This window comes from Jaculus jaculus, chromosome 8, assembly GCF_020740685.1.
Source record: "Jaculus jaculus isolate mJacJac1 chromosome 8, mJacJac1.mat.Y.cur, whole genome shotgun sequence".
NCBI lineage: Eukaryota > Metazoa > Chordata > Mammalia > Rodentia > Dipodidae > Jaculus > Jaculus jaculus.
The window spans coordinates 124,559,905-124,581,431 of record NC_059109.1 but is presented as its reverse complement, the minus strand read 5'-3'; the positions used below and the strand labels follow the sequence as shown (position 1 = coordinate 124,581,431).

The following is a 21,527-nucleotide window of genomic DNA, read 5'->3' as shown; positions in this document are numbered from 1 at the left end:
CCCCACTCCTGGTACCACTTTACTGTTGCAGTCAGGGTTGCACTGCTAATAGAAATCCAACCAAGAGCAGCTTGTGGGAAAAAGAGGTTTATTTTGGCTTCTAGACTCTAGGGGGAAGCTCCACGATGGCAGGGGGAAACGATGGCATGAGTAGAGGGTAGACATTACCTGGTCAACATCAGGTGGACAATAGCAACAAGAGAGTGTGCCAAACACTGGCATGGGGAAACTGGCTGTAACACCCATAAGCCCGCCCCCAACAATATAGTCCTTCCAGCCGGCATTAATTCCCAAATCTTCATCAGCTGGGAGCCTAGCATTCAGAACACCTAAATTTATGGGGGACACCTGAATCAAATCACCACACGTGTGGACATGTATGTGGAGACCAGAGAATATCTTCATGTGTTAACATTAGGAACACCTTCCACCTGTTTTTGAGATACAGTCTCTCGTTGGCCTGGATTGAAACCAATTGGGCTCGACTAAACTAGCCACTGCATCCAGGTGTCCTTTCCTCTGCCTCCCCAGCACTAGGATCATAGGTATGCACCACCACATGTAGTATTTTTACATGGGTACTATGAATTGACTTCAGATATCCATGCATACACTGAGCTGTCTCCTCAGGATCCCCAGGAAATATCTTTTTTCCTCTTTCTCTTCCTTTTTTTCCCCCCCCCAGACTTGCCACATTATATAATTTAATTTTTTCTCCCCCCCCCTTTTTTTGTAATTTTGTTTTAATACTTGCTTCACTGCTGAGGTTTTATTTGAGTATCTTTTTTATTTTTTATTTTTTAAGGTAGGGTCTCACTCTAGCTCAGGCTGACCTGGAATTCACAATGTAGTCTTAGGGCGGCCTTGTACTCTTGGAGATTCTCCAACCTCTGCCTCCTGAGTTGAGTGCCTTTTTCAACAGGTCACACGCAATGTTAAGTCACCACACACATTTTCCTTTCTATTTAAAAATGATCTTTTACCTGATGTGTATAAACAGTATACAAAAAAGATTAGCAGTGAAAAACTATATGTGGGCTATGTGTTTGCATGTTCTGTTGCATGACTCTCTTTTTTAAAATTTATTTTTATTTATTTCTTTGAGAGCAACAGAGAGAAAGAGGGAGAGAGAGAGAGAGAGAGAATGGGTGCGCCAGGGCCTCCAGCCACTGCAAACAAACTCCAGATGTGTGCGCCCCCTTGTGCATCTGGCTAACGTGGGTCCTGGGGAATCGAGCCTCGAACTGGGGTCCTTAGGCTTCACAGGCAAGCGCTTAACCGCTAAGCCATCTCTCCAGCCCTGCATGACTCTATTGACCACCAGTTGCTCTTTGCATATATCTGATTTGAAAGCTGAAGGGAATTTGGTAAAATTTATGTTTATTATGGTCCCTGTTTTACAGATGTATTAACTGAATTTCAGAGAGCTTAAATATGCTTACCAAAGTTTTTAGCCAGGGAGGGTTAGAACTAGGAGTGATGTTCAGGTCTGTTTAGCTTCGAAGCATGACATTTTCTGTTTTGTCATACAAGGCAGGTGTTTTGTTTTGTTTTGAGACAGGGTCTCATGCAGCTTAGCTGTCTTCAACTCCTGGTCCTCCTGTCTCTACCTCCCAAGTGCTGGTGAAATGGGAAACCTTGGCTTACAGGGAAACCATTTTGAAAGAAAAATAGCTCAGCACCCCCATCTTGAGAAAAACATGTTTGCCCTTCTCATGAGATAACGGCAGTGCCCCCACCCCCAGCTCCAGGAAATACCCCTAGTGCCTGGTTCCTGATATCAGGGCCACCTGGGGCCATGAGCTAACCCTCAAGTTTGCTTCTGTACACATCTGCTTGCTTGCATAAAGTGTTTGGAAAGTCCCTTGCACCCACCCCCCATGCCTCCACTTTTGCAGTTTTCATCTTTAAAAATGAGCCTAGGGCTTAGTGGTTAAGTGTTTGCCTGCAAAGCCAAAGGACCCAGGTTAAGTGTTTGCCTGCAAAGCCAAAGGACCCAGGTTCGATTCCCCAGGGCCCACATTAGCCAGATGTACAAGGGGGGACATGTGTCTGAAATTTGTTTGCAGTGGCTAGAGGCCCTTGTGTGTGTTCCCTCCTGCCCTCCCTCCCTCCTTTTCTCTCCCTCTTTCTCTGTCAAATAAATAAATAAAAATGAACCTATGAGAGAAGTCGGGGCTGCACTCAGAGATTCCGACCTCAAGGGTGCAGTCCTATTGCATCAGCCTTGCCCAATGAAACTTTGCCTTGTACACTGTGAGTAGGTAGTCTTATTTGTGTGACACTGAACCCCATAACACTGGGATAACAGGCATGTGTCACCACACCTAGAAAAAGGTCCAGTTAGTTATTAGAGATGGCAGAACGAAAGTAAGGTTTGAGCTCAGCTTGCAGGTGAGCTGTGTGATGATGACAAAGTATTAAGTCCTATGTTGTAAATGGGTGATTTGGGGATAGTTTTTCTTTTTTCTTTTTTTTAAAAAATTTTTATTAACATTTTCCATGATTATATATCCCATGGTAATTCCCACCCTCCCCACCCCCACAGGGGAAGTTTTTCTGATAAACCTAATCATTAATGGTTCTCTGTGTAGCTAACACAGTTAGACCTCCTCATGAGTCTAAAACAAAAATCTTTACCTTTAAGTTTCAAAAGTAGGAAGACTCATCAATTTGTGTGTTTCTCATGAACATGAATGACTTACCTTGGATGGTAATATTTTTCTTTTTTTTTTTTCTTGTACCTGTTAGGAAAGCATTCTATCACTAAGCTATAATCCCAGCCTTTTTTTTTTTCTTGTTTTTTACTTTCTTTTTTTGTTTTTTTTTCGAGGTAGGTCTCACCTTGTCTAGGCTGACCTGGAATTCACTATGTAGTCTCAGGGTAGCCTTGAACTCACAGTGATCTTCCTACTTCTGCCTCTTGAGTGCTGGGATTAAAGGCGTGTGTCACCACTACGCCTGGCTAGATTTTTTAACTCTTCTTTTTGGTTCATTTAGGCAGGGTTTCACTCTAGCCCAGACTGGCGTAGAATTTTTCCATTCTCCTACCTCAGCCTCCTGTGTAGTTAGGGTCATATGCTTGGCTTAATGTGCATCTTGTGAAATGTTGGGTAGAGTAATTAGCCTTATGTCAGATGAAGAAACAAATCTAGACCTTCATGTCATCAAAGTTTTAGTTTAGAAATTTAGAAATTCGAGCTGGAGAGATGGCTTAGCAGTTAAGGTGCATGCCTCTGAAGCCTAAGGTCTCAGGTTCAATTCTCTAGATCTCATGTAAGTACATGGGGGTGCATGCACCTGGAGTGGAGTTTGCAGTGGCTAGCGGCCCTAGTGCACCCATTCTCACTCACTCACTCTCTCACTCTTTGTCTCTAGTAAATAAATAAAAACAAGTCTTTAAAAAAAGAAATTTATTTTTCTCAGTGCATGAATGAAAATTAACATTTCATAAGTGCATTTTTATATTTTAATAGGTTTTGGTTCTTCAAAATTGCTGCTATTATTGGTATCATGGTTGGATCTTTCTACATTCCTGGGGGCTATTTCACTTCAGGTATGATTTATCTATTGCTTATTATTGAGGGGTTAATTATAAGATGTGCACACTGTATTGATTGACTTAGAGCTGTATTTCTTTTCTTAAAATATTATTTTCTTTTATTTATTTGCAAGGGGAAGGAGGGAGAGAGAGAGGATGGGTGCACCAGGACCTCTAGCCACTGCATACTCCAGATGCATGTGCCATTTTGTGCATATGGCTTTATGTGGGTCCTGAGGAACTGAATCCCAGTCATTAGGCTTTGCAGACAAGCACCTTAACTGCTGAACCATCTCTCCAGCCCATAGAGTCATGTGTCTTTTAGTGATTTTGCAGAACTGGCCCTTAAGAGATGGTGTCCAATTATATAACTCTAAATTTCAGACAGTGCTGGATTAAAACCAGGAGGCATTTAGCCCATTTCTTAGCTTTTCTGGAAGTATATGTTAATGTTTTATAATTTTTTTTTTTTTATTTTGGTTTTTCAAGGTAGGGTCTTATTCCAGCTCAGGCTGACCTGGAATTTAGTATGTAATCTAAGGGTGGCCTTGAACTCACAGTGATCCTCCTACTTCTGCCTCCCAAGTGCTGAGATTAAAGGCATGTGCCACCATGGCCCGACCTTGTTTTTGATTTTTTATTTGTAAGCAGAGAGAGAGAATGAATGAATATGGGCACACAAGGGCCTCTAGTTACTGCAGATGAACTCAAGGTGTGCCACCTTGTACAGCTGGCTCTATGTGGGTCTTGGGGATTCAAACCTGGGCCATCAGGCTTGTAAACAAACATGTTAATCTCTAAGCCATCTCTCCAGCCCATTTTTTAAAAAAATTATTTTATTTATTTGTGTGTGTGAGAAAGAGAAGCAGATAGAGAAAGAATGGGTATGCCAGGGCCTTCAGCCACTGCATCTGGCTTATGTGGGTCCTGGGGAATTGAACCTGGGTCCTTTGGCTTTGCAAACAAGCACCTTAACAGCTAAGCTATCTCTCCAGCCCATTTTCTTTTCTTTTTATTTTTTTTTTTGGGGGGGGGTTTGAGGTAGGGGTCTCACTCTGGTCCAGGCTGACCTGGAATTCACTGTGTAGACCCAGGGTGGCCTCAAACTCATGGCGATCCTCCTACCTCTGCCTCCTGAGTGCTGGGATTAAAGGCCTGCGCCACCATGCCCAGCTTCCAGCCCATTTATTTTTATTTTATTTATTTATTTTGAGAGAGCATGAGCAAGAGAGAGATACAGAGAGAGAGGGAGATAAAGCATTGGTAACACCAGGGCCTCAGCCACTACAGTCAAACGCCAGATGTTTGCACCACCTAGTGGTTATGCACGACCTTGCACTTGTATCACCTTTGTGTGTCTGGCTTACATGGGTCCTTTGGTTTCATAGGCAAGCACCTTAACCACTAAGCCATCTCTCCAGCTCCAAACTTCTGTTTTTTTTTTTTTTTTAAATCTTATTTTATTTTTCTCAAATTTTAAAACATTTTCCATGATTATAAAAATTATCCCATGGTAATACCCTCCCTTCCACCACTTTCCCCTTTGAAAATCCATTCTCCATCATATCCCTTCCCCATCTCAATCAGTCTTTTATTTTGATGTCATGATTTTTTTCTCCTATTATGATAGTCTTGTGTAGGTAGTGTCAGGCACTATGAGGTCATGGATATCCAGGCCATTCTGTGTCTGGAGGGAGCATGTTATAAGGAGTCCTACCCTTCCTTTGGCTCTTACATTCTTTCTGCTACCTCTTCCACATTAGACCCTGAGCTTTGGAAGGCCTCCAGTCCAATTAGAGGGCAGTTGGTTTCCACCATGACAGATGTGCCACTATTGCACCCGTTGGCTCATTTAGTCTGGCTGGCCAATTATAAGGCTTACAGTGACCACTGTTGAGTATCTTCACTGGTGGTATCTCTTTCTCCCATTTGAACAGCATGTAGAATGGCTTCTTCCAGCTTTCTGTCAGCTGGTCTACATGGAGGAGGTTATCAGCTCAGATCCAGCAGGCTTTCTCAGTGGCCTTGCAGCCCAAGTATGTGGAGTCTTCAGCAATACCAGCCCATGTTTTAAAAATATATTTTATTTATTTATTTGAGAGAGAGATAGAGAATGGGCACACCAGGGCCTCCAGCCACTGCAAACTAACTCAGGTGTATGCTTGTGCATCTTGCTTATGTGGGGCCTGAAGAGTTGAACCAGGATCCATTGGCTTTGAAGGCAAATGCCTTAACCCTCCAGCCCATTAAAAAAAAAAAATTCTTTATTTTTTTGAGAGAGAGAAAAAGAAAATGGACAAATCAGGGCCTCTAGCCACTGCACATGAACTCTAGACATGTGCATCCCCCCTTGTGCATCTGGTTTTAACGTGGGACCTGAAGAATCAAACTTGAGTACTCTGGCTGCACAGGCATGCACTTTCACCACTAAGCCATCTCTCCAGCCCCCAATTTTTTTTTTTTTTTTTCGAGGTAGGGTCTCACTCTGGTCAAGGCTGACCTGGAATTAACTATGTAGTCTCAAGGTGGCCTTGTATTCACAGAGATCCTCTGCCTCCCAAGGGCTGGGATTAAAGACATGCATCACGATACCTGTCTAAAATAAGTTTTTTTGTTTGTTTGTTTTTTTGAGGTTGGGTCTCTTCTCTAGTTCAGGTTGACCTGGAATTCTCTGTGTAGTCTCAGGGTGGCCTTGAACTCACAGAGATCCTCCTACCTCTGCCTCCCAAGTGCTGGGATTAAAGGCGTGCGCCACTACGCCCATCTTGAAACAAGTTTTAAAAAGTCTGAAGTCCAATAGAACATTTTTCAGAGATACCTTTGAGTTGGGAATGATAATCTTTATGTGCTACTTCAGTCATATATATATTTTTTTAATCAAAAAGGATAGTATTAAGCCGGCCAGAGTCTGACCCCTCACAGCATGGAGAGCAGCCCCGGCCTACTTTTACAGTGAGTTTTTAAAGGCAAAACCATATTCTTTTACAATGACCTACCCTTAGTCCTCAATCATCCCTCCACCCCAATTCACTTTTGCGAGAGTAAACAAGCACAGTTTATAAAAGCAGAGATTGTCAAAGCAGAACTTGGGTAGAACAGAGCTCCAGATACGGGCAAGACCAAACAGCACCTTGGCCTCAGGGCAAGACTAACTTCAGCCGTCTTTACTGGAATCATGCCCACAGGCTTACTGTATTTATCCCTCTGTGTTAATCTTTAGTCTCTTATGGCTCCTTGAGAATGTCAAGATGGCTGAGGGCCTAAGATGGCTTCCCTTAGGTCTGTTCCCCAGAGGTTGTAGTAGTAACTGAGTAATTGGTTTTAGTAGTAACTGAGTCAAATCTTAGACTCATCAGTTACCATAGCCTCATACTCGGTCCTGAGAACCCTTAATTTTATTGAGGAAATTGAGCATTTAAAACGTAGGGGCCTACAATCAATCCTAATGTAACAGAATTATGAGCACAGAGATGACAGTAATTAGAGTGGTGAGCCAGGGCAACCAAGAAAACAATTTTTTTTGGTCTTTTTTTTTTCAAGGTAGGGTTTCACTGAAGCTCAGGCTGACCTGGAATTCACTATGGAGTCTCAGGGTGGCCTCGAATTCATGATGATCCTCCTACTCTGCCTCTGAGTGCTGGGAATAAAGGTGCGCGCCACCACACCTGGCTCAAGAAAACAATTTTTTAAAAATTATTTATTTATTTGAGAGTGACAGACAGAGAGAGAAAGAGGCAGATGGAGAGAGAGAGAGAGAATGGGCACGCCAGGGCCTCCAGCCACTGCAAACGAACTCCAGACGCGTGCGCCCCCTTGTGCATCTGGCTAACGTGGGTCCTGGGGAATTGAGCCTCAAACCGAGGTCCTTAGGTTTCACAGGCAAGCACTTAACAGCTAAGCCATCTCTCCAGCCCTCAAGAAAACATTTTTTTTTTTTTTTGGTTTTTCAAGGTAGGGTCTCACTGTAGCCCAGGCTGACCTGGAATTCACTATGGAGTCCCAGGGTGGCCTTGAACTCATGGCAGTCCTCCTACCTCTGCCTCCTGAGTGCTGGGATTAAAGGCGTGTGCCACCACTCCAGCTCAAGAAAACAAATTTTTATACAAGCAAATGGGTAGCTGGTTTATAGACAGCTATGCAGTCTGTACGATTTAAAATAATTGTTTGATATCTCATGTTGACCTCTAGTCAGCTTCTGGAGTGACTTGAGCAGGGCTGTAGTCTCTGTCAGGATCAGGTGTCCTCCAGAGCTTGACTTGGAGGGGACCCTCAGCTGAGGATACTCTTCTTGTTGAGTCAGACTTTTTTTTTTTTTTACCTATATTAGTTGAATTGAAATCTGCTCAGCAGATCTTGTTCAAAAGTAATATTCTGAAATGTTACTCTTACGGTAAAGAAAAATTGTTCTTTGGTTTGCAGTCTGGTTTGTAGTTGGCATGTCCGGAGCCACTTTGTTCATCCTTATCCAGCTGGTGCTGTTGGTAGACATGGCTCACTCTTTGAATGAATCATTGGTAAATCGTATGGAAGAAGGAAATCCAAGGGTCTGGTATGGGGGTAGGTATCTGTATTCACTTGTACAAACCATACTGCTACGTTAAACAGGTAGTACAATAAAATCGCCAATGATTCAAGTGTATAAACTAATGTAGAGCTGCTTTGTTTTTTTTAATCTTTTTTTGAGGTAAGGTCTCACTCTAACCCAGGATGACCTGGAATTCATTATGTAGTCTTAGGCTAGCCTGGAACTCAAAGACAGCAATCCTCTTACCTCAGCCTCCTGAGTGCTAGGATTAAAGTTATGTGCCACTACACCCAGCCAAAAAAAAATATCTATATATATATATATATATATATATAGATATAGATATATATTGACATATAGATATATAGATATATAGACAGACGTGGTGGGAGGATCTCCATGAGTTCAAGGCTAGCCTGGGGTTACAGAGTGAGTTCCAGGTCTGCCTGAGCTAGAGTGAGACCCTACCTTGAGAAAAAAAAAATAAATTTTATTATAAAGTTTTGGGTCTTCACTTGTATGTCATGTATGAGGAGAACGGGTCTTTATTCTATAGATTTATTGTAATTGTGGGCATTCATATTTTTTCTCTTTACCAGTTTTGTTCTCTATTACAAGCTGCTTTTATATCGTGTCAATTGGCATTGTCGCGGCACTCTATATATTCTACACCAAGCCAGATGGCTGCACAGAAAACAAGTGCTTCATCAGTATTAACCTGATTTTGTGCATTGTGGTTTCTCTTATATCCATCCACCCAAAAATTCAGGTATGGTTGTATCCTACTTGTCCTGTGAAAGACTTAATTAATACTTAGCCTCAAAAACCTAGGCATTTCTCCATATTATGATAGAGTCTTCATATTTATTCTGATTTCTTTTTCTTTCTTGTCTTTTTTTTTTCTTGAGGTAGGGTCTTACTCTAGCCCAGGCTGACCTGGAATTCACTATGTAATCTCTAAGGGTGGCCTCAAATTCATGGCAATCCTCCTACCTCTGCCTCCCAAGGGCTGGGATTAAAGGTATGTGCCACCACGCACGGTCAATTCATTGATTTAATTTTTTTTTTTTTTTTTTAACAAGGAGAGAGAGACAGACAGAGACTGAATGGGCATGAATCAGGACCTCTTACCAGTGCCAGATGCAGATGCACACACCATTTTGTGTGTCTGGCTTTACGTGGGTACTGGGGAATCATTCCTGGGCTGTCAGGCTTTGCAAGCAAGCATCTTTCACCACTGAGCCATCTCCATAGCCCCAACTTTTTAAAAAAATACTTTAAATTTTTATTTATTTGACAGAGAGAGAGAGAGAGAGGAAGGGAGGGAGGAAGGGAGGGAGGGAGGGAGAGAATAGGCAAACCAGGGCCTTTAGCCACTGCACATGAACTTCAGACACATGTGCCACCTTGTGTATCTGGCTTACATGGGTCCTAGGAAATTAAACCTGGGTCCTTTGGCTTTGCAGGCCAGTTCATTTGCAGTGGCTAGAGACCCTGGTACTCCCCCCTTTTTTTTTTTTTTTTTTTTTTTTTGTCGCTCTCTCAAATATTTTAAAAGCAAAAACTTGTCAGGTGTTCATAGTGAGTTCTAGGCTATCCAAAAGGTACATCAAGAGAAAACAATAAAAGCTACGATCACAAACAAACGAGTAGCTGGAGAGATGGCTCAGGGGTTAAGTACACTTCTTGTGCCATCATGAGAGCCCAAGACTGCCTCAGTTCAAATCCCCAGATCCCATGTAAACAGCTGGGTGTGGCCACAGTTGGGCAGGGGAGCAGAGACCCAAGAATTGAGGGAGTCCTGAAACTCTGGAAAAAGAAAGAGCGACACTGCCTCCAAACAGGGCCAGATGGAAGATCAAAGGGGTGGGACCCACTGCATTTTACTCAAGCCACCACGGGGCACAACCTCCACCTCAGGCGAGTGTATGGGGTACTGCAAGTGCACATAAACATGCATACATCCCCTACACACGTACAAAAATTAAAAACTTGTGGGGTATTAAATATGAAGAAAAAAGTGTCTAAGATCTCTTATTGTTTGGCTTTGTGAGATAGGATATCATGTAGCCCAGGTTGGCCTTAAACTACATTATGTGCTAGGATGGCTTTGAGATGATCCTTCTGCCTCAGTCTCCCAAGCTAGAATTTAGGTGTGGGAAGGCCATGCCCCACCTTTTAAAATTTTATTTTTATTTATTTGAGAGGGAGAGAGAGTGAGTGAGTGTGAGGGTGTATGCTAGGGACTTTTATCACTGCAAATGAACTCTAGACGCATGTGCCCCCTTGTGCATCTGGCTAATATGGGTCCTGGGGAATCGAACCTAGGTCCTTTGGCTTTGCAGGCAAATGCCTTAACTGCTAAGCCATCCCTCCATCCCTCATTGTCTTTCTTCTGCAATCTAACTCAAAACTGAAGGGTTACTTGTCATCTTTCAGCTGTTCAGCAGAATAAGAAAGTTCTCAGGGGGCTGGAGAGGTGGCTTAGAGGTTAAGGCGTTTGCCTACAAAGCCAAAGGATCCCAGTCCGACTCTCCAAGACCCACTTAAGCCAGATGTTCAAGGGAGAGGCGCATCCAGTGGCTGGAGGCCCTGGCGCACCCTCTCTCTTTCTCTCTGCCTCTTTCTCTCAAATAAATAAATTAATTAATTTAAAAAAAAAAAAATGAAAGCTCTCAGTTACTAACAATTCAGTGCATCCCAGGCTTTTAGAAAGTCATCCTTTGTAATTCCTGTAGCATTGTTTTCTTTTCTATCTCATAGGAATACCAGCCTCGTTCAGGCCTCCTTCAGTCCTCTATAATTACTGGCTATACCCTGTACCTCACGTGGTCAGCTATGACCAATGAACCTGGTAAGTGAAAGTTAATAACTCATTTGATGAGAATAAGAAAGCACTCCAAAGAAGATACAAAAACTAGAGTTGGCCTGAGCTAGAGTGACAGCCTACCTTGGGGGGTGGGTGGCAGAGCTGGAGCAAATATTAAATGTGCTGTTTGTAAATTTAGTGTTCTTTATTGGTTTGTAGATAGCTGCCTTTTGTTTCATTCTTTCTTTACGTTGACAACTGTTCATAGATGGTACCAGAATGCTACAGTAATTTTTAAATAGTCAAAGCTTCATCTGACCTGGAACATCACAGTAGTTAAGGGCTCTGGACTAGGATGATTATTATTATTATTATTTGATGATTATTATTTTTTTAAAAAAATTTTATGAACAACTTCCATGTTCATAAAAAATACCCCATGGTGATACCCTCCCTCCCCCTACTTACCCCTTTGAAACTCCACTCTCCATAGGATGATTATTTTTGATTCTTTATTAGACTTTATTTTTTTTCCTGTTTTTTAAAATTTTGACATTTATATAATGTATTTTGATCATATTCCCTTTATTGCCTCTTATTTTCATTTTCATTTTTTTTTTAATTTTTTTGTTCATTTTTTATTTATTTATTTGAGAGCGACAGACACAGAGAGAAAGACAGATAGAGGGAGAGAGAGAGAATGGGCGCGCCAGGGCTTCCAGCCTCTGCAAACGAACTCCAGACGCGTGCGCCCCCTTGTGCATCTGGCTAACGTGGGACCTGGGGAACCGAGCAAAAGTCCTTCTTTCTATTTTAATGTCTTTGACTTGCTGGTATTTTAAAATATATTTTATTTACTGAGAGACTGTGTGTGTGTGCATGTGTGTATGGACATGCTAGTCTCCTGCCTCTATAAACTCCAGACACATGCGCCCCTTTGTGTGTTTGGCTTAATGTGCGTACTGGGCGATTGAACCCAGGCTGTCAAGTGCCTTTTAGTCATTGGGCATCTCTCCAGCCCCCCTGCTGAATTTAGTTTGCTTGTATGAGCATGTTTTGGGGTGTTACTTATTGGAGCATGGGCCGTTCCACCAGTGACTACACCACTGAAGGACATGACTCTACTCACCCAGCAACCATTATCTGCCAGTAACTCTTCAGGGAGAGATGAGACCTAATAAGAGTTTTCTGAGACGGGGGTGGGGGGGTGGGGGTGGGGGGGTGGGGGTGGGGGGAATGGGCACTCCAGGGCCTCCAGGCACTGCAAATGAACTCCAGGTGTATACAACACCTTGTGCATCTGGTTTATGTGGGTCCTGTGGAAGCAAACTGTGGTTCTTTGGCTTTGCAGGCAAATGTCTTTTAACTGCTAAGCCATCTCTCTAGCCCTTGAATATTTTTACTTATTTATTTGAGAGAGAGAGAATGGGTACACAAGGACCTCCTGCCACTGTAAACCAACTCCAGATGAATGTACCACTTTGTGCATCTGGCTTTATGTGGTTATTGGGAAATTGAACCCAGGCATTGCAAGCAAGCACCTTTAACCATTGAACCATCTCTCCAGTCTGAATCTTTTAAGTGATATCACAAGTTCTAGCAGAAACAGCAGAGAGAATCACCTTCTACAATTATTATTGGATTTTTTTCCTCAGTAGACTATTTTATAGACTTTTTATTTTTATTTTTGGGGTTTTTTGGATAGCGTCTCACTCTAGCCCAGGCTAATCTGTATTCTCAGGGTGGTCTCGAACTCATGGCGATCTTTCTACCTCTGCCTCCTGAGTGCTGGGGGTAAAGGTGTACGCCACTATGCCCAGCTCTAAAGACTTTTTATTTATTTATTTATATTTTTGGTTTTTTGAGGTAGGGTCTCACTACAGCTCAGGCTGACCTGGAATTCACTATGTAGTCTCAGGGTGGCCTCAAACTCATGGCAATCCTCCTAGCTCTGCCTCCCAAGTGCTGGGATTAAAGGCGTGTGTTACCACACCTGGCTTCTATAGACTTTTTAAAGATCTACAATTGTTGCAGGATCCACTACCCCAATGATAATGTAAGTAACTGGTCAAACTTCTGTGTATAAAACCTTAGCACACAGAGCTAACCTCATATGTCTATTAAACTACAAAACCAGTGAAATGATGATTCATATTTATAAAATTTGGGATACTATCATGTTTTTTTTTTTTAAAGATTCAATCATGAGTGGGCTGTGATACAATATACTATTGATTGCTGAGTTTCAGGTTCTTTTAGGAAGAATATTTCAGTTTAACCTCACAGCTGTATAGTGTGTAGGCAAGCTCTCAGATTCTTTATTGGAAGAAGATAAGCTACAACTAAAGATAATAAAAAACTTCCATTATAGATCGTTCCTGCAACCCTTCCTTTTTGAGCATCATTACACACTTAACTGCACCAACTTTGGCTCCTGGAAACACGACTGCTGTTGCTCCTACCTCTCCTCCATCATCAAACAGTGGACACTTTCTGAGTTTTAATGATTTTTTTGTGGTGCTTCTCTGTGGGATATGCCTTGTGTACTCTAGGTAAGTTCAAAAAGTATTTAGTACAAAAATCTCATAGAAACTATTTTGCTTTCAAAACCTAGTTGGGAAACTAATGATTTAGCTCTTTTTTTTTTTTTTTTAGTTTTAGTTTTTTTTTCTTAAATTTTTTATTTTATTTGAGAGAGAGAAAGAGGCAGAGAGAGAGCAAGTCAGGGCCTCCAAGCACTGCAAACACTCCAGATGTGTGTGCCACCTTGTGCATCTGGATTATATGGATCAACCTGGGTCCTTTGGCTTTGCAGGCAAATGTCTTAGCTACTAAGCCATCTTTCCAGCCCTTTTATTTATTTATTTATTTTTACCTGGAATTCACTATGTAGGCTCAGGGTGGCCATGAATTCACAGAGATCCTCCTACTTCTGCCTCTCAGGTGCTGAGATTAAAGGCTTACAGGTATGCATCATCATGTCCCACTCAGATACAATTTTCTCCCAAATATTTTCTTCTTTTTTTTTTTTTGAGGTAGGGTCTCACTCTAGCCCAGGCTGACCTGGAATTCACTCAGGGTGGCCTTGAACTCACAGAGATCCTCCTACCTCTGCCTCCTGAGTGCTGGGATTAAAGGCATGTACCACCATGCCCGGCCCCCTTTTTAGTTTTTTAAACAATTATTTATTTATTTTTATTTATTTGAAAGAGGAAGAGAATGAGAGAATGGGTGTGCCAGGACCTCTAGCTGCTGCACACAAACTCCAGTTGCTGCACACAAACTCCAGTTGTATCACTTTGTGCATCTGGCTTATGTGGGTCCTGGGAAATGAAATTGTGGTCCTTTGGCTTTGCAGGCAAGCACCTTAACCACTAAGCCATTTTTCAAGCTCTGTGTTTTTTTTGTTAAAAGTGCTTTATATACCCACGGTTGCACACACCTTTAATCCCTGCACTCAGGAGTCAGAGGTAGGAGGATTGTCATGAGTTCAGGACTACATAATGAATTCCAGGTCATCCTAGACAAATGATAGGCTAGAGTGAGACCCTACATTGAGTCCCGCCCCCCCCAAAAAAAACAAGTGAAGGTCAGTGGTAGAGTTGCTTGTCTGACATATATGAGACATGTATGATATCCAGGACTATGCAAAACAGTAATAATTTTGTTTTAATTTTATTTATTGGAGAGAGAGAGAAAGAGGCAGGTAGAGAGAATGGGTGTGCCAGGGCTTCCAGTCACTGCAAATGAACTTCAGATCCATGTACCACTGGAGAATTATACCTGGGTCTTAGGCTTCATAAGCAAGTGCCTTGACCATTAAGCCATCTCACCAGCTCAGTTTTTTATTTTTATTTTTTTTTGAGGTAGGTTCTCACTCTAGTCCAGGCTGACCTGGAATTCACTCTGTAGTCTCAGGGTGGTCTTGAACTCATGACAATCCTCCTACTTCTGCTTCCTAAGTGCTAGGATTAAAGGCGTGTGCAACTGTGCCTGACAATAATAAAAAGTCCTTGTAAGTAAAGAGTTTTGAAGCTGGGCTTGGTGACTCACGCCTGTAATTCCAGCACTCATGTGAGATAGGAGGAATAGTCTGGGCTAGTGTAGACCCTGCCTCAAAAAAAAGGGGGGGGGAGGGGGACTAGAGAGATGGCTTAAGCATTAAGGCGCTTGCCTGTGAAACCAAAGGACCCAGGTTTGATTCCCCAGTACCCATGTAAACCAGATGCACAAGGGGGTGCATGTATCTGGAATTCGTTTGCAGTGGCTAGAGGTCCTGGCACACCTATTCTCTGTCTGTCTCCTCCCTCCCTCCCTCCCTCCCTCTCTCTCTCTTGTAAATTAATAAATAAAATAAAAGTAGCAAAGTAAACTGTTAACTGCAAAAAAAAAAAAACAAAAAAAAAACCAAAAAACATTAAAACAAACAGAAAAAGAATTATGGGGCTGGGGAGAAGGCTCAGTGGATAAAGTGCTTGTTACACAGCATGAGGACCTGAGTTGGGATCCCCAAAACCCATGTAATAGCGGGGCCCTCTGTCAGGTGTCTATAATACCAGTGCACCTACAGCAAGAAGGGAGACAGGAGACTCTCCCAGAAGCTTGTAGGCCAGCCAGCCTGGTGTATCCAGTGATGAATGTGAGAGCCTGCCTCAAACGAGGTAGAAGGCGCAGACTGGTTTCTGGAGATATCCTGTACACACCTGCCTGTATACATACACACACACACACACACACACTCACTTGCAGTCCGGTTTACATTGCTGGTAGAAATCACCCAACCAAGAGCAGCTTCTGGGAAAAAGAGATTTATTTTGGCTTATAGGCTTGTGGGGAAGCTCCACAATGGCAGGGAAAAACGATGGCATGAGCAGAGGGTGGATATCACCCCCCGGCCAACATAAGGTGGACTACAGCAACAGGAGGGTGTGCCAAACACTGGCAAGGGGAAACTGGCTATAAAGCCCATAAGCCCGCCCCCAACAATACACTCCCTCCAGGAGGCATTAATTCCCAAATATCCATCAGCTGGGAACCTAGCATTCAGAACACCTAAGTTTATGGGGGACACCTGAATCAAATCAAAACACACACACACACACACACACCCCAGAAAGTATAAAAGAATTAAATATATCAAGTTTAAAAGTTTCTAGTCATAAGCTCTGCCTTGGGCTGGGAAGGTGGCTCAGCAGTTAAAGGTGCTTACTTGCCTAGCACCCATAAAGTCAGGTTCACAAATTGTATCGTGAGGGCTAGAATTACAGACTGAGCCACCACACCCACCTGGTAGTTGGGCTTTTGGTAGGATTTGCACTGAATCTATAAGGCACTGTATCTATAAGGCACTGTGTAGAGAGTGTTCTGTTCTCAGCGATACTAAGGCTTCTCATAGATGCATGTGAGATACCTCATTTAGGTTGTCTTTTTTAAAAAGTATTTTTGTTTATTTGAGAGACAGAGAAATTATGGGCACTCCAGGGCTTCCTGCCACTGCAGATGAACTCCTGACACACATGCCACTTTGAGTCTGTGATGTGTATAAATCTACTTTTCTAAAATTTCAAACTTTTTCAATTTTTCTGATGCGGTAAATGCAATTATTGAACTTGTGAGCTTTTTTTTTTTTTTGCGGGAGGGTGGGATGAGGTGGGGTCTCCCTGTAGCCCAGGCTGACCTGTGTAGTCTCAGGGTGGCCTCAAATTCACAGCCATCTCCTCCCTCTGTCTCCTGAGTGCTGGCATTAGAGGCGTGCGCCACGGCATCGGGCTGAAACAGGTGCTTTTTAAAAATAGTATCTGTGTCTTATGATGAGTGCTGGGGCAGGACACGTAGTAAGCTGCGGGACACGTAAGCTGCGGGAAGTAGAGAGGCTTCTGTCTCCACCGGGGAAGGCCTTCCAGAGGACGTGGCTCGGAGTCCGAGTGACGTCTGAGTAAGTGAGCTGTGAAGAGGTGGGGGCTGGTACACTTCAGCAGAGCAGGTAGTTGCGAAGTGAAGACTGCTGAGTAGCAGCGCTTGAAGTGGGGCTTTCAGAAGGTATTCCTGGTTCGATGTAGGAACAGTTCAGGGGGACAAAAAAATTCAACCCTCCCCAAAAGGCATTAATCTAAAATGGCCCCTTTTTGATTTACTTCATTTGGATCAATTTCCAGCTTCCGTACTTCAAGTCAGGTAAACAAGCTGACCCTGTCGGGGAGCGACAGTGTGATCCTCAGTGACACCAATGGAGCCGGTGACGAAGAAGATGGACAGCTGAGGCGGGCCGTGGACAACGAGAAGGAGGGGGTGCAGTACAGCTACTCCCTGTTCCACCTGATGCTCTGCTGTGCCTCCTTGTACATCATGATGATCATGACCAACTGGTACAGGTGGGAGGCACAGAGATGGAGGCGACTTACCTCCTGGGTTGCCTGTGAGATACCTGTTGTCCCAGCTACAGAATCCCTTCCCATATCAAGCTGTATTCAGTGAGGTTTGCATTTTCTGTTTTTTTTTTTTTTTTTTTTTTTTTGAGGTAGGGTCTTACTCTAGCCCAGGCTGACCTGGAATTCACTATATAGTCTCAGGCTGGCCTTGAGCTCACAGCAGTCTTCCTACCCCTGCTTCCCAAGTGCACCAACATGCCTGCGCATTTTTGTGAGACAGGGTTTTTTTGTTGTTGTTGTCAACCTCAAACTGGCAATTCTACAATCAGCCTCCTGAGTGCTAGAGTTACAGGTGTTATGCTACCATGCCTATCTTGAAAATATAGCCCAGTTGAGATTCTTTTTATTTTTTTAAATATTTATTTATTAGAGAGGGATAGCAGATAGAGAATAGGTGTGCAGTGGCCTCTCACCACTGCAAACGAACTCCCCAGATGTGTGCGCCACCTTGTGCATCTGGCTTATGTGGGTATTGGGGAATTGAACCTGGGTCCTTAGGTTTCACAGGCAAGAGCCTTAACTGAAGCCAGCTCTCCAGCCCCCAGTTGGGATTCTTTGCAGTTCAGAACATTAGTAACTCTTCAAGATTTGAGTTACTTGGAAGAGAAAATAACAAAGCCATCCAACCGACCTTTCTTTCTTTCTGCCTCTCCGCTTCCCCCAGATAGGGTCTGGCTCTAGTCCAGGCTGGCCTCGAACTCACAGTTATCCTTCTACCTCAGCCACCTGAGTGTGCTGGGATTAAAGGCTCGTCCCACCATGCCTGGCATTTTTAATTTCTTTATTTGCAAGCAGAGGGGGAGAAAGAGAGAATATAAAAATTGGTGTTCCAGGACCTCTTGTCTCTGCTAACGAATTACAGATGCATGGGCCACTTTTGGCTTTTGGCTTTACATGGATACTGGGGAATAAAACCTGAGCTATCAGGCCTTGCAAGCATCTTTAACCATCCTCCCAACCCCTGTTTTTTTTGACAACTTCATAAATATAAACAATATACCATGATTACAGTCCCCACTACCCTCTTCTTCTCCCACCCAAGCCCCCCCCATCTCTTCTTTCTGACCACTTTTATTTTTATGGTCATTGGTTTTTGTTTTCATTGAACCTTTCTTTGTTAATGATTTTTTTTTTTCTGTCTAGAAATGGCCACATTAAAGTAATCCAGTCAGAGCAATAACTTCGTAAAGAAGGAATGCTTTCAGGGAGGCCAGTTTAGCTTTGGCAGTAGTGCGAGTAATTCAGGTGGTTTTGGAGAACCCTGCCTAAACAATAGTCAGTCTCTTTCATGCTAGCAAGAAGAAAAGTCCTGTTTGAGAGGCAGAGTCCTTTGGTTGTGATAAGTAGCAATCATAGCTTCTCAAGTTTCACTAGAACTGTGCTGGGGAAATGGTACCAGTCAGGTCTTGTCGAGGAGTTTCTTGGCCTTGGCCAAGTGAAGTGGGGCAGAAGGGATGTAGTATGTTATCGTCAGATATTAAAACCGTCTTTGTTTTTTTCAGTCCTGATGCCAAGTTTCAGAACGATAGCAGCAAGTGGGTAGCTGTGTGGGTCAAAATCAGCTCCAGCTGGGTCTGCCTGCTCCTTTACGTCTGGACTCTTGTGGCTCCACTTGTCCTCACCGGCCGGGACTTCAGCTGAGCTTCTGAGTGCCAACGACGCTGCTGAAGCTTACAAAGGTCTCCCTTGCTGAAAACTCAAGTTCTTTTAAAATTTACGTCACCTAAACTGTTACATGAACGCTTTGCAAATTTGACTATATTCAGGTTTATATCAAAGGCAAGATTGAATGATGCTTGATGCATAACTGTTCATTTCTAAATATATGATGTTTATTTGTAAGGCTATAGCACAAAGGGAACTGTTTTTGTTTTAAAGTGAACTACAGCTGTGCTGTGAAGTGAGTTCTTTATAAAGACCTATAGATTCTTATAACTTTGATTTAAAATACAAGGTAAAAGAATGTTGGATATTTGAGACTATCTTTAATATATTTCTATTGCAGTCTCCTTAAAAAGCAAAAGCAGAATGTATTAATATGAACCTTTTCCTCTGCAAAGGTCTTCACTGTGTGATGCAAGCACACCGTTTAGTGCATAGACTCTTTAGAGGTGGCGGGACCTAGTTCTTGGGCAAGGATTGTGTGTAGGTCTTTCCTCAAGAGTGGTTGCTAGATATGGCTACACCTTGTTTCTTTTACTTTTTAATACCATAGCATTGATGCTCTTGATACAAGTAAGTGGCTTTACCAGATATGTTAATTTCAATAAATGCTTTGTAGGCTTGATTAAAATGAAGATTTACTTGGAAAACACTGCAATGTCTCTGTACCAATCTTGTTATGAGTATGTAAAAGTAGAATGCATGTAAATTTATTATATTTGCACTATAAAGGTATTTGATTAAAATAGAGATTAACCTTTTTATTTTTGCTTTTTTAAAATTAATTATTTTTGAGCTAGAGTCTGTGTGTGCCCACTGTGGCCTGAAACTCACAGTCCTCCTGCCTCAGTCACCTGAATGATGGGATTTTAGATCTGTACCACCATGGCTTGAGGTTTTTTTGTCTCAGGGTGCCCTCAAACTCACAGTGATCCTCCTACCTCTGCCTCCCCAGGCTGGGATTAAAGGTGTGTGCTATCACATCGGCATTGTTTCCCCCCCCCCAGGGAGTGTCTCACTCAAGCTCAGGCTGACATGGAATTTACTATGTAGTCTCAGGGTGGTCTTGAACTCTTAGTGAACCTCCTGCCTTTGCCTCCTGAGTGCTGGGATCAAAGGCATGTGCCACTAAGCCTGATTTATTTATTTATTTTTTAAATTTTATTTAATTTTATTTTTTTTTGAGGTAGATTCTCGCTCTAGCCCAGGCTGAACTGGAATTCACTATGTAGTCCCACGGTGGTCTCAAACTCAGGGTGATCCTCCTACCTCTGCCTCCCAAGTGCTAAGATGAAAGGTGTGTGCCACCACACCCGGATCTTCTGTTACTTCAGAAAGTAATGGTACTTTCTGAAGAGTCAATCAGCAAGTATCCTAAACTGGTATATGAGTGCAGTCAAGGCACTGTCAAGAACCATTCCTGAAGGGCTGGAGAGATGGCTTAGCAGTAAAGGTGCTGGCCTGCGAAGCCTAAGGACTCAGGTTCGATTTCCCAGTACCCATGTAAACCAGATGCATAAGGTGGCACATACCTCTGGATTTAATTTGCAGTGGCTAGAGGTCCTGGTGTGCCCATTTTCCCCTTACCCCCATCTCTATCTGCCTCTCTTCCTCTCTCAAATAAATAAAATATTTAGAAAAAAAAAAAAAAAAGAAAGCCATTTCTGAAAGAAGCATATGAGTGCTTAGGAGGAGGCAGAACAGGGCAGCTCTCTTTTGTTGTTGTTGGTCACTAGCCCAAGCTGACCTGAAATTCAGTCTTTAGCCTAGGGCTGCTTTTGAACTCATAGCAATCCTCCTACCTCAGCCTCTCAAGTGCTGGGATTGAAGGCTTATGCCATCATGCTCAGCTATCCGTTTTCAACAAGATGTACTAAGTGCCTGGTCTGCATCACGTCCTGTAGATTCCAGGGTAAAACTTTAAACAGAACCTGCACCCACCCTCCCGTATTGGACTTAGAAGTAAAGAGGAGCTGACAGACAGTTACAGCATGGGAAATTAGTGCTGTGGTTTTGGAATTGCAGAAAACCCAAAAGAAAAGGTGCTTGGGATAGAGGCTATCACAGTGAACTTCCTAGAGGAAGTGGCCCAGGAGTCATCACTTGGGCTGATACATGGGTGATATCACCAATAATCCAGAAGAGATTTGAAATAGACAAGAAGAGGGGAATGGGAAGAATATGGCAGCTAGGGAGTTGTCATGTTAGTGAAAATTTACTCTGGATAGTAAATACTAATCTCAGTATGGATTAAAATAAGACTGGATGATACATACACAAAGCTCAGAGATGTTCAGAACCTGGTAAAAGGCTGGATTCGAGGTGTTCTTACAAGAATTAAGCAGACAAGTACAACAGGGACAGTCAGTTGAGTAGGGTTGGGAGGTAGGGAAGCCAGGCTTGAATAGGAATTGTTGGAATCCCTGTCCTTGCCGGTTCATGTATGGAAATCAAGTTGTAAAGATTTGCAGGGCAGATAGGTTTGGCCTTGATCTTGTTACTGCAAAGCAGATGCCCTACTTTTCCTTAACAGCAGGGGAGCTGCAGTAAGAGTCTAAACCT

General features: G+C 42.9%; 1 protein-coding gene across 1 annotated transcript in view; it reads left to right on the top strand.

Annotated features, from left to right (window-relative positions):
- Positions 1-19,114, top strand: part of Serinc3 (serine incorporator 3) — a 30,044-nt gene extending 10,930 nt beyond the window's left edge. The window contains exons 4-10 of the mRNA XM_045157557.1: positions 3,477-3,556; positions 7,961-8,098; positions 8,666-8,835; positions 10,830-10,920; positions 13,247-13,427; positions 17,031-17,246; positions 18,806-19,114. Of these exons, the coding sequence (XP_045013492.1) occupies positions 3,477-3,556; positions 7,961-8,098; positions 8,666-8,835; positions 10,830-10,920; positions 13,247-13,427; positions 17,031-17,246; positions 18,806-18,944 (1,015 nt within the window). The 3' untranslated portion in view covers positions 18,945-19,114. The remainder of the gene's footprint in view (positions 1-3,476; positions 3,557-7,960; positions 8,099-8,665; positions 8,836-10,829; positions 10,921-13,246; positions 13,428-17,030; positions 17,247-18,805) is intronic.
- Positions 19,115-21,527: the final 2,413 nt, after the last annotated feature.